Source organism: Thermobia domestica, chromosome 15, assembly GCF_964235325.1.
Source record: "Thermobia domestica chromosome 15, izTheDome1.hap1.1, whole genome shotgun sequence".
Lineage (NCBI taxonomy): Eukaryota > Metazoa > Arthropoda > Insecta > Zygentoma > Lepismatidae > Thermobia > Thermobia domestica.
Genome location: NC_137468.1, coordinates 34570503 through 34584432, shown reverse-complemented (window position 1 = coordinate 34584432; position 13930 = coordinate 34570503). Strand labels below are relative to the sequence as shown.

Sequence of the window (13930 nt, the reverse complement as noted above, 5' to 3'; positions counted from 1 at the left end):
ATGCAGGAAGACACTGCAGACAATGTGTCAATTCTTGCATACGCCAAATACTGTACATTATGAAAAGAGAGATTGTAAGCTTTTGTGAACATTTCACACATTCACGGATATGAGGAAATTGCTTAGAATCGAGAAATCGGAGTGTGTCGAGAGTTGCAGTTTTTGAGTCTTGACACGAGGAAAGAATTTGTTTTTCCAAGTGAAAGGGGGTCGCACGTGCCATCCAGCAGACGACAGGAGGAGGACCAAGTTGAACAAAACTGGGAGACGAGAGGTTTTCAGGAAGTCAGAGAGAGAGTCATAGAGATTCATGGACAGTGGTGGACAGTCTTGAATCAGTCTTTAGGATCAGCGAGAATCAGTCTTTAGTAGTCTACGAGATCGGTCTTTGAGTGTTTAGTCAAAGACAGCGGACAGTCAAATGACAGTCAACCGACAGTCAACTTAGAATATCATATTCTATCTACGGAGAACAACGAGTCATCGTTAGCATTTGGGAGTATACCGAACTCAATGCTCGTCTACATCAATCACTAATTGGAAGTATCAACTTGGCGATACTACATCCATCACCAAGATCATCAGCGGAGCGTCATCAGAAGATATCAGGTATGTGTTACTCCTATTCAGGGCTCAAAGGCTCAATACTGGATCAGCGGTACTCGACTGGCAAATATTCCGATTATCCGTAATTAGATACATCACAACACTTACATTCACAAATTTTATATAAAAGAAATATAATTGTTAGTAAATGATTGAAGTAAATGTTTTATTATAAGAATTAATCCCCAAATTGGTATCTGGAAATTGAGTTAACCTCTCGCACATGTATATGAAATTATTCCCACTCATTCTAGATGGTGAGTGGAAGGCGCTCAGTATCACTCGAATAGCATCCCCAAATTAGGCACAGAGTGACTGGGTTGTCAATATATAAAGAGTACGTCAAATATAAGTTCAAGGAAATACAAGATTAATATATTGTAATGTACCACGTGCTAGCGTTTATAAACAATCACACGTGCTCCTGTCTGTAAATATCTACCACATGTATTTACGCTGGAGTACTACACCTCACGTTGGATTACAAGAAGCAAGCAATAGACCACCAGCACCACCTACAGGTCATATGACGACATGGGAGCAGCAGCGCCACTGCCGCCCGGAGCGCCTATATAATGGAGAGGATTCGACGGTGTGTCACCAGTCTTCGATGTGTCCCCCCTCCTCTAGCTTGCCTGGAGCTCTACGAGAATCTAACCTCAAGGCCTCTAGTCTGCTGCGAGACTCTAGGCTTCTCTTCCACCTCGGAGCTCTGTCGGGATCCCGACCTCAGTTGCTTATTATACTTCGGGGTTCTGTGTCTTTTTAACCCCCTCACTGCTTGCCTGGAGCATTGGTAGTGGTCGAAGTGAGACGGTATGCGGTGGTATGCCATGCCGCCTCTGGTTTTCCAGTGATGAAGGCATACCGCCTCCGTTTTATTAAGTGATCAAGACATACCATCACAAGAGAATAGATGCTAAATATCTTTAATAAATCCATTTTTTATACAGAGTAATTGAGGAATAGCTTTGAACGTAAAAAGAGTTTACTTCTTACGTAGAAATAATTTCTAGGTTGACAACACCGACATTTTTGTTATCTTTTACCTACCTTTCCTAAAATGAGGTGTCTTCAAAGAAGTTCATCAAGTTTATATTTTGATGTGCCATATTGAATTGTTTCTTTCGTATGTGTGTGTGTATCTTCTTGCCTTAATTAATATAAATATCGTGTTTTGAGCATGAGCGGATTTAGGGATTGTCTGCTGTGGCGGTTATTCTTCCGGGTTTGGAATACCCTCAGTGGTATGGGACCTTCCTATATGAAACTGTTTACATAAAAAGTCGGTTTTTGAGCATTTTTGTGTATAATTCTCTATAATACAATAAAAGGGGTTACTTTTTTTTTTCAGAAAGTTGTTGGCAAGGGATCGAAATCTCTCCATGTCCCCCCCCCCCCCGTAACTAAAGAGAAGTTTTTCAATGGTTTTCAGTCATTATGTAAATAGAAATGCAATCTTTTAGGCAACATACCCTCACTGTATTTCAACATTTAGTCAGCCAGCCGGTATGTCAAGTCAAAATCGTAATAAAACATACCGCCTCTGGTCTTTTTCCACTTCGAACACTGAGCATTGGTGTTTCCCACGCCACTTTACTTAGCTCTGTAGAGATCCTGCCTCAAGGCTGCAAGCTCTTGGGCTACCTTTTTCTATCTCGCATTAGAAACCTCAGAGAACGTTAAGTATTTTAACCTCATGAATAAAAGTGAGAACATCGTCACTGAAGGTCGTGTGACCCCTTAAAATCTAACTCAGACTTTTTAAGCAGTCCTAAATCTTCTCTGATACCTAAGTTTTCTGTAGACACTCTACACATGTGCCGAATATTTAGTAGGACGATACGGTCTTCACAACACGGACGAGTAACGCCAATCACTAAATAAGGATGCATGAGATGAGAGTATCAGAAACGGGTTAACGTTCCACGGTTAAAATATTTATGCTCAAGGAAACAGCTGATTAGTGAAAGCGAATGATTATGAAAAGAATTAATGGAATGAGAGTGTAAAAGGAAACGGGAGGATCTCACGAACACGAGGTTGTGCACCTCAAACTTACAAGACCTGGGGTTGAACTTGGGACTCCATATACACCAGAGGTGAGCGGAACCACTAAGCCAATGTGTCTCCCTTAAAAGCGCTCTGTAAGAAAGCTGGGTGAAACGAAGTTATTGGAGGAGTAATTGTTGGAAGAAAGACGGTTAGAGAAAAGTAATATTAAAAATGACTAATGGAAGAAAGACAGAGAAAAGTAATATTAAAAATGACTAAAGGAAGGAAGACGGTTAAAGAAAAGCAATATTTAAAATGACTAATGGAAGAAAGTCGGTTAGAGAAAAGTAATATTAAAATGACTAATGGAAGAAAGACGGTTAGAGAAAAGTAATATTAAAAATGACTAATGGAAGAAAGACGGTTAGAGAAAATATTAAAAATGACTAATGGAAGAAAGTTGATAAGAGAAAAGTAATATTAAAATGACTAATGGAAGAAAGTCGATTAGAGAAAAGTAATGTTAAAAATGACTAATGGAAGAGAGTCGGTTAGAGAAAAGTAATATCAAAAATGACTAATGGAAGAAAGTTGATAAGAGAAAAGTAATACTAGAAATTACTAAAAAAAAAAGACAAAACAAGAAAATTCAGACATTATCTAAGAAGAAACTGCAATACGAAAGACGTGATAGAACAATAGAAGACAAAAAGAAGAACTAGAAGATTATGACTGATGAAATATAATTAAAAAACAATTATATTATATATGTATTTAGGACATTTTATCAAGACGAAGATGTTAGAGGATAATGCATGAAAATTGTTTTGCTTACTGCTTAGTCTTTTAAAAATATAAGAATGAAAAACTGCGAAGCATTTACAAAATTGCAGCCACCTTATTTCAACAACCGTCTTATTTTTTTTTCTACCTGAAGTAAATAAAGACAAACCTCTTCTAACTGCTTATCCCCCTGTTCCACATCAGAAGTTTCTGTTTCTTCCGAGTCACTGCTATCAAAACCCATAAAAGCTCCACTTGTCGCTGGAACGTTGTTGCTAATATGTTTGGTCATTTTCACCATTCGCTGAAAAAAAGCATTGCTTAATTAATTAATAGGGCAACTAGAAAGCACAAAAAAGCAGAGCTGCAATATCACATCTATAGATGGTACCTTGTAGCTGTATATGAAAGGGTACAAATTAGGATAAAAGCGGATATTTAAAGCTTAGCAAAACATTTTTTTTAAATGTATAAAGCATCGTAAGCATATATATATATATATATATATATATATATATATATATATATATATATATATATGTTTTCTCCTTGCATCCAGCTCAGGATTTCTAACAACGAACAACTAAAATTTAAATTGGGAGAGTTCTTACATATTTTAAAGGGCATAATGACCTAATTAATGCACCGTAATCTGAATTTCAGCCAACGACAATAAGGTGTTACTACTTATTAAGGATGGCCAGAACCGGTTCCTGGTGGAACCGGTTTTCGGGTCTGAACGGATCCGGTTCCGGAACCGGTTTTCGGATCCAGGTCTGGAACCGGTTCTTCAGATCCAGGTCTGGAACCGGTTCTTCAGATTTAGGTCTGGAACCGGTTCTTCAGATCCAGATCTAGAACCGGTTCTTCGGATCCAGGTCTGGAACCGGTTCCGCTGGAACCGAAACTTTGTGGCCATCCCTACGCTAAACCCGAGCTGCTGGCAAGCTGTTAACAGTATGCTAGATGAAATGGTGAAAGCGACAGGCAGGCGCCCAAGCGGCGGCAGCTTGTCTCATTTGGATAAATAAACTGGGTAACTGTCAAACTCATTGGCTAAACAGGCAAACTGACCAACTCATTTGGTTAAACACCCACTGGTGGACCAAAATTTTTTCTAGGGGCACAAGCGGGTCTGGGCGGGGAAGGTACAAGCGCATGGTCCTCTTTGCATTATTTTTGAAGGTGAACTTTGTGCCTCCTTTACGGGTCTTTGGGGGCTTTCGGATCCAGGTCTCGAACCGGTTCCTAAGACCCGGTTTTGGAACCGGGTTTTCAGATCCAGATCTGGAACCGGTTTCTAAGATCCGGTTCTGGAACCGGGTTTTCAGATCCAGATTTGGAACCGGTTCTTAAGATCCGGTTCTGGAACCGGATTTTCGGATCCTTGTCTGAAACCGGTTCCTAAGATCCGGTTCTGAAACAGGGTTTTGGATCCAGGTCCGGAACCGGTTCTGAAACCGGATCTACGAGAACCGGTTCCTCGCGGAACCGGTTCGCCGGAACCGGAACTTTGTGGTCATCCCTACTACTTATATGCAGCGTATTTCAGTGATCACTCAACTGCGCAGAATTAGTAACTCATTGTTACTTAATGTACTAGTCACTAAACAAGGACATTACAAATGCGAACTTACGTTGATTTTAATAAGTTGTAGGCTGTTAAAAAGTATTTGAAACTCTTCCTAAAGCTATTTTACGTATTGGTATCATTTATCCAACCAAACAAACCACTTGGCATAACAGCCCCTTTTTGTGGGCCTAAGTATGCTCCAGCGCCATCTGCTAGCAAATGGCTGAACTACGTCAAGCATGGCGGTGAACACGTGGTCAACGCCTACGACACCTAGACCTAGTGGCCGTCACGTCTTGTTTTCACGTGGCTCCCCAGTTAGCCTCACGACGCTACGTGGACGCCGAAAAATTGGGAAGCACCGACCGGGAACCGAAACCGAGACCACGCGGACGCGAGTCCAAGGTTTCAAACCACTAGACTACGGTGTATCGCCATTTATCCAACTACTTTGTGTTACATGAAAATGAAGTTTTGAACTGAAAATCAAAATTTTCTTTTCCGAAAGTGCGAAAAAAACAATTACGCACATCACTCATCTGTGAATTGTTTTTCCAACACTGGACGTCCTCCTCAACAAAATGTTCTGTTCTGTAACTAATTAACAGTTCTATATATTTTGCACTACCTAGTCCGTTTCGTCTGAATGAAGTAAAATTCCTTTTAAACTTCATAAATTGTCTTAATGTTGATAAAAAGTATTACTGATTACAAGAATTAATTTTTTATTATTAAGTACTGTAAATAGAATTCTTGACATAATTATGGAACCAAATTATCTCACAATCCTTTCTTTTTTCCTCACGCGCACTCTCTCTTCAGCTGGTTATAATTCACCGAAAACTTTCAACTAGTGGTCAAAGCAAAAATCGATTTATCGGTGTTTAGGAAAACCGAAATAGTTTTTTTAAAATAAAACTTTCAAAAACCAGAGACAGTTTCCTATCAAAAACCGGTTATTCCCTAACAAAACCGGTTTCGGTTTTTAACTGGTTCAGTTTGATATAAGAACAAACTTGGTTTTCTATCAAAAGCTTTTTCGTTAACTTATTTGGAGACAAGCGGCAGCGGTGGCTCAGTGGTAGAGCACTCACCTCTGGTCCTCTGGTGCATGGGTTTCCCTGGTTCGATCCCAGCCCGCGCCCAGTGAGCTTTGAGGTGAACAAACATCGTGAGCATGGGTTTCCTTGGGGTTCTCCCGTTTCCTTCCACTTCCTTCATTCCACCATTTCATTTCTCATCATCACGTCTCCTTTAGCCTAACAGGCATAATCGTGGGACGTAACACTTAAAGATTTTGATTAATACTTCGATATAATTTAATTACATAGCGCTCCCTCCTCGCTGGGCTAGTGGCTACCGCGCATGACTATGGCATATGAGGTCTTGGATTCAATTTTCCTTATGAGAACATCCAGATGCACTGCAGTGATATAGAGGAACCAGGCCCGTATCCACGGGGGACATGGGGGCGGGCACCCTAAATTTTTACTCCCTCCCCTAAAGTTTTCACAGTAGGGTTGCAAGTGAACTATAATATGGTTGGATCGCTCCCCCCTAACTTCTGCCGACCCCCTACAGTTTTGGGCTAGCTACAGGCCTGAGAGGAACACATTTTAAACTGTAGGTCTCGTTCTATATAACCTCACTGTTGCCAAAAGATGTAAAATATAAATCGATCAATTTAAGTAGATGAAATGTACAATGTCATATCGAATTATTAAAAGTGAAGACTGTTGCATTAGAAACACGATTTCAAAAACGAAAAAAAAAAAAAAATATTGTCACCATCACTATTGCCAACCGATATTCTAGTCATAGTCTAAAAAGAAACAAAATGTTTGAACACAGTTTATCAGGGGGCCGCGGTGGCTCAGTGGTAGAGCGTTCACCTCTGGTGCTTGGGGTCCCGGGTTCGATCCCAGCCCCCGCCAAGTGAACTTTGTGGTGGACAAACACCATGTGCGTGGGTTTTCTCAGGGTTCTCCCGTTTCCTCCCACTTTCTTCATTCCACCATTTCATTCATTACTCGTTATCACCGTCTCCTTTAGCCTAACCGACATAACCGTGGGACGTAAAACTCAAAGATTTCATTTCATTTTTACAGTTTATCAGTGGTAAATCTTCATCGATCAAGTAGCAAGAAATCTCGTATTACGAGATAATAATTAGGCTTTCGGTATCTATGGCCATTTCAGCCCGTTACATATTAGGGATGTCTTTGCTCGGCAATCACACTACTCAGGGAAAGACGAAAGGAAGAGGGAAGAAAGGACACTCCCTGGGAGCTTTATGCCAAGAATAATTCCGGCATTTGCCTAGTGAATGAGGAAAACTCTTACTCAGTATGAATGACCTGAAAAGTCACTTTTACGTTCGAGTGTACGCATCGGGAATCGAACCCGGAACCACTCGCACGAGAAAAAAATCTAGCACAAGCACTGTTGTAAAAAAAAAGGCCATAACAATGAAACTGACGGTGGGTACTATGAGTACAAAATGAAGTTTTGTAAAGGAGAAAAAAAACTTAAAGGAGGAACGGATTAGTATGCTATTCTGTTAAGCAATCTACTGTTTATTTCAGTGATGACAGTAAGTACAAATGTATTTGTTCCTTTAAGTTTATGCGTAAAAGGAAGAATGTACCTGGGCATTACAGTGCACCTTATAGAAAATATTTTCGAAGTCTCGATTCACGTTTTGGTTACTAAGTCCATTCTATAAGGTTAAGACCGTGGATACCCGGCCGATTTTTATATACAAGAAGATAAGTCAAAAGGTTCCCGGAATTCTGTTGTGGTTCTTTGTTACCACAATGTAAGTAAACATTTACTTAATCACCTTCACAGTTGTCACTTTCAGAACACACACACACGTATTCCACCGCTACTGCGATTGGTGGAAACACCGACGAAAGGCTTCTTTTGGTATCTTCCGAAGTTCAGCCCTCGCGTTAGTTTTAATTTCTTCTACGTTGTAGAAACGGGAAAGGCCCATTTTTAGCTTTGGAAAGAGTCAAACATCCGATGATACTAAATTCTTTTTGAGGCTATCAAACTCTCTGAATCAGATTTTCCCCAATTTGCGCATTAACTTGATGTTTGCATGTTGTTCGATGTGTGAAACTGCACCACCGAATCACCACACACTCCTCCGCTTAGCTACACTACTCGTACACTGCCTGTTATGACCTGTTCACACTTGTCAATTCCACAATTAGGCAACTTAAGGACTACTATACAACGTTCATTATGATTGTATATCACAAATGCCCAAACTACAACAGTTTCCCGGGAGTTTCTTGACTGCCATTCGTATATATATATATTTATGTTTGCTTCGCTCTGCATATGCTGATTGGTGCAAACACATGAAACAACCAGCATATGTAGAGGAAAAGAAAGATTCAGAAAATATGTGACTTATCGCACATTCAGTGTACTGTTGAAATGAAATGAAATCTTTAGTTTTACGTCCCACGCTTATGCCGTTTAGGCTAAAGGAGACGGTGATGATGAGAGATGAGTGAAATGGTAGAATGAAGAAAGTGGGAGGAAACGGGAGAACCCCGAGAAAACCCACGAGCACGGTCAGTGTACTGTTGTTTTAGGGGGAAAGGGGGGAGGACAAAGGAAAATGACCAAAAGATTATGTATTTTATTCTAGCTCGGTATGCGTAATAATTGACCATTACTCTTCTATATTATTCACCGATCAAACCATTCCACGAATTACCTTTCTCAACTAAACTTTCTTTACTTTTAACAAGCAACAGTATCAGGTGTTTGAAAACGTCAATATGCATCGAATGTGATATTTCGTGGTTACTGCTCTTTCCCACTTCTTTCCTTTCTTGCCTCATATTTTGTTTTCACTGTTTTTAATGAATTTCTGGCACTATTGAGTCATGTATGCGTGTGAGCGTAATCAGCGCAAAGTATATTCAGCAGCGTATGCAATAAATAAACAAATATAAAAACATTGCCTAATTACTACACATTAAAAGCATACTATTCTGCAAAATAAATCGTAAAGGCAATTACCCTATTAATCAATTTATCTAATTTTAACCGTTCCAATTACAAGAGAATCAGATACATTCATATAACAAGGTCTACAATATAAGGACGTCATTTTGCAGGAGAAATTAAAAAACATCAACGAACAAAATGGTCAATTTCCTCAAAAGGCAACACAAGACAAGACGAAATGAATAATGAATGTCGTTAGTCCAGATTCAGTTATACCATTTCATGGCCAGCGAGTGACTGTAACGATCAAAAAATTACATTAGTACAGAAATTTCACTTCGCACAAAACATGGGAAAAATTGTATCTTGCCTGTATCTTTTCTTCTGAAATTGTAGAAAATCATATATATAACAGTGGCGGCTCCTGAGGGAAGTCACATCGGTAAAAAAAAAATGTTGCTACAAACCAAGGGAAAAAAGTTGTACTTAAAAAATGCTATACCCTAGAATGAGTACCTACCTCACTGGTCTAGTGGCTAGCGGGAGACTTTGGTGCACATGGTATGGATTTGATTTCCAGTGGGAGAGCATTACACATTTGAACGAATTACTATGGTTCGCATTCCATCTATTTATTAACGTTCACGTTCTAGTGTAAGTTTTATAGTGCTGTAGTAATTTCAAGCATTTTATTACAGTTTGTGCATTAGAGGGTTGGCGTTTACGTCATTAAAAATATGATGACGTCATGAAAATATTGCGTGCTTCAGTATGTAGGAGTTATTCCATATAAAATCAAATGATTTTCATATTTAGCTTTACTTTTTTTTTTTTTTTTTTTTGTGTGTGTGTGTGTGTGTAAAACTACTTAAGTCCAAACATTCAGTTTTATTATATAGTATACAGCCATATTTTTCATAAAGGCAGATTTTAGAAACCGATGATTAATTTAAAAGGATAAAATTATTTTCATAACCTGTCTGTTATTACAAATCATATTGGTTTAATTTAGGCATCGCCATGTTATTGGTAATGTGTCTACAAGCAACATATACGAACAAGTTAAGAACATGGATGCTGCAGTGAGTTCAAGATCATATACAGGGTGAGCCATAAGTCCCTTACCACCCCTTGTAAAATCCGTGTTCATGGAAAATAGTGAACAACAACCATGCAGTAACATAGTAGGCCGAGGGCGAAGTCGGACTGTGATGGTGACCAAGATGGCGGCCATCTTGAATTCACGTTAAGATTTTTAAATGGGAACATGGTCTTGCGGCACATCATTTTAGGCTAGAATTTAAAGACCTACTATGTTACTACATGGTTGTTGTTCACTATTTTCCACAAACACGGATTTTACAAGGGGTGGTAAGGGACTTATGGCCCACCCTGTATATAATTATGCTACCTTTATCGTTTAGCTGTTACAGTAAAATCTGTCCAATTGGCCATCCACTTACTCTAGCCACACATCCAAGGAACCATAAGAAATTCATACGTTATTATTCCTCCATTGTAATTTGAGATATTTTAAGATAACCAATTTAAAATAGGATTCCACTGTGTTTTATAAATTTAATATTCAAATTACCTTTGAGCCTCTTCCCTTCATGCACTCCGGATGCTTCGCATGGTACATACAAAAATATTTCCGATGTCCATTTAAGGATAGCACAGTACCAATGCAGTTCTTCGGGTTGATGTTAAGCTCCCTTGGTTCAGGGAGGCTTAGCTGAAGAAGTTTTTTATACCATTCTAACCCCTTCTCCAAGGATAAGTAGCCAAACATCAGAGTCTTGTTTCTAAAAGATTAATAAAAATATTGAGATTGCTTTTAAATAATCCTTTTAAAACTAAGATTTTGTTGTCATAATAAAAGGAACGTAAATGACCTGGTAACTCAAAAGAACTAAATATAGTATAAATAATTCTTGAAGCGTAAGTCGCCAATTTTTGTAAAACACAAAAAATGAATAATTAGACGAATAAATAAATTAATTAAAATTGTTGAATATTACTCAGTATGGTTGATGACAAAAAATAAATCACTGATAATTGTACATCAGGTTAGTTAAAGTGGCAAGAAAGGGAAGGGGAAAAAAAACCTTCACAATAGAATGCACAAATATACACTTCTGGACTGATTTCTACATGCAACAGTAGACTGTAATAAACTTTACTTTTAACTCATCGCATCTGACATTTTATTACAACTCCACGAATTTGTTGCAGTGACATTCTAACTACGAAACTTTCTTCTGTATTCTCGATTAATAATACAATATGCGTCTCTATTTAGATTATTTTAACCTATCTTAAGTTTATCATTGCATTAACGTTTCCAGTAAATGACAAGTGTTTTTCATTTAAAGACATTTTTTATTCATTTCAGATATTCCAAATAAAAAAAAAATTGAAAATCTACATTAGCCAGAAGCAGCAACACAAGAACTTAAAATCTGCTGTATATATATATATACCGTAAATACGCACGTAATTTTCGCCCTCGCATAATTTTCGCATCCCAATTTTGAAGGGCATTTTCTGTATATTTTATTTTCCTCGCGTAATTTGCGCACGTGAAGATTTGACAGTGATTTCTAAGGTAAGAAACTTCTTAATCAATTTTTTAACGTTATTTTTCTACAAATTTAGAATTAGTTGTTTGTTGTTAATTCTTGCTACAAAGAAAATGTGTACCGGTATTTTCGTGTTATTTTGACTGGGGAAAAAAATTAGATGATCTTCACTGATGTAGCTAATTTTTTTCCCCGCATAATTTACGCACCCTTGTTTCAAACCAACTTTTTTCGTCTAAAAAAGTGCGAAAATTACGCGAGTAAATACGGTATATATATATATATATATATATATATATATATATATAATACATGTTTTTCCTCACAAACAAACTCATGAAGAGTATTGTACATGGAGAAGAAGAAAAAATATTAATTCAAAAAAATAAATGACAAATATTAATTCAATAATCCATCTTTACTTTGGAATTACTACTTAAATAATTAATACTCCTCCGACGAGAGTATGTACTTGTTTATTAAAATTAAAATAAGTCGTGACAGTTTCAATAACTTAACGTTACCTTCATCAGACTTAGCTAGCAGAAATCTAGTTAATGTCTGATGAAGATAACGTTACAGTTATTGAAGTTGTTACGACTTATTTTAATTTTAATAAACAAGTACATACTCACGTCAGAAAAGTATTAATTATTTAAGAAAATATTTAATATATTTACTGTAATTTTCACAAGAATACAGTATACACATGCATAACAATAATAACGAAATGTAATATGTGCAAAAAACTAGTAAATAAGTAAAAAAGAACAAGAATATATGAGGACTAAGAGCATGAGGGGAAAAAATACAAGGAACAACAGATTTTAATAACACATAAATAATTTTAAAAATATCTAACTGTCAGACACAAACCAAACTTCTTTTCACCAGGCTTCAAACAAATTATTTAAGAAATAACAAACTGAAATTTACATTGTTATCTTCTCATTTATGTAATAAAGTGGTTTCAAATTACATTTTTGCAGATTTAAATCATCTCCTTCGCTATTCTTTAGAATATTTACAAGAGTACTCCATTTTATAAAATTTCGAGATTAGCCTCCATATGTGTCTCAGTGTGCTTACACTTTCTTTGTATCTAAAATAACGGATACTCCATCTCGTTGAGCTATGTCGTGGATTAACATGGCTCAAGCATAATTACCAGAGCAACCAACCTGATGCTTTATACAGCTGTATATTATGCTTTATTTTTCCTTATACAAGGTGTTTATAAAAGAACTCCGGGGTTTTAAAAATTCATATCTTATTAACGATAAAAGAGAGCAAAATTTAGTTAATTTCTCTGAAACGACTGGCTCAAAAAGTTTTAGTCATACTAATTGGAAATGTTTTTATCAACAGGTGGCAGCGCTGCGGAGCGTTGACCTTGAGACGACGTAGCGGCTGCGGTAGTCAGTGAATCAGTGCCGTGCCGTGTGGATTGTTGCGCTTCGCGCTATGGTGACGCCACAACAAAAGGCTCAATGTGTTATTTGGCTCATAGAAACTAAGTCTGTTGTTACCGTACAAAGAAACTTTCGACGTAGCTATGGCGTTGACCCGCCTACGGACAAAACCATTCGTCAATGTTTAACTGCATTCAGGGAAACAGGAAGTGTTTTAAAGCAAAAGTCGCCGGGTAGGCCGTTCCCCCAGACATGCTGGCCAGGACATGGCAAGAGATAAAGTACCGTTACGATGTGTGCCGTGCCACTCACGGGGCTCATATTGAACTTTATTAAATTGTTAAAACAAACGTGAAAATGTAAGCTTTCCAATCATGTATAACACATGTATGTACGTTTTTTTTACTTATTTTGCCTCAAAACCCCGGCGGGGCTCATATTGAACTTTATTAAATTGTTAAAAACAAAACTTGAAAATGTAAGCTTTCCAATCATGTATAATACATGTATGTACGTTTTTTACTTAATTAAAATATTTTGCCTCAAAACCCCGGAGTTCTTTTAGACACACTGTATTACGCGTTATTATGTTTTTTTTTTCCTAAATTATGCCTTAATATGATATTCCTTAAATTATACTTCATTTTCAACCATTTCTATTACATATTTGTCTTATTTTACTCGTTTTCCTTACACAAGCATTAAAAATGTATATGAAATAATTAATTTTCCCCACTAAAATTACATCAATACGGTGCATCAAGGTACGGTGATTCGAAATTGCACCAAGACACGGGGAGAGGTGGAATTCGAACTTTCCATTGTTACGCGTAAAGGCAATTGGCAGTTGATTTCCATTGTTTGCGGCATTGATAACAGCCTTTGTTGATAATTTTTTCTTTGGTACAAAATATATTAATATATTTTTCTTTGTTGTACACAGACACAAGGTTCTGGATTAAAAAGCATTAAGCATTATGCTTTATGTTTTATTTCTGTAAATTATG

The 13930-nt window shown here is 37.4% G+C and overlaps 1 protein-coding gene across 1 annotated transcript in view; it reads right to left on the bottom strand.

Moving 5' to 3' along the window:
• The window catches only part of l(3)80Fg (dnaJ homolog subfamily C member 16 l(3)80Fg), a 67440-nt gene that overhangs the window by 27395 nt on the left and 26115 nt on the right, over positions 1 to 13930 (bottom strand). The window contains exons 11-12 of the mRNA XM_081739567.1: positions 10524 to 10734; positions 3554 to 3688 (exon numbers count right to left, since the gene is read on the bottom strand). Of these exons, the coding sequence (XP_081595693.1) occupies positions 3554 to 3688; positions 10524 to 10734 (346 nt within the window). The remainder of the gene's footprint in view (positions 1 to 3553; positions 3689 to 10523; positions 10735 to 13930) is intronic.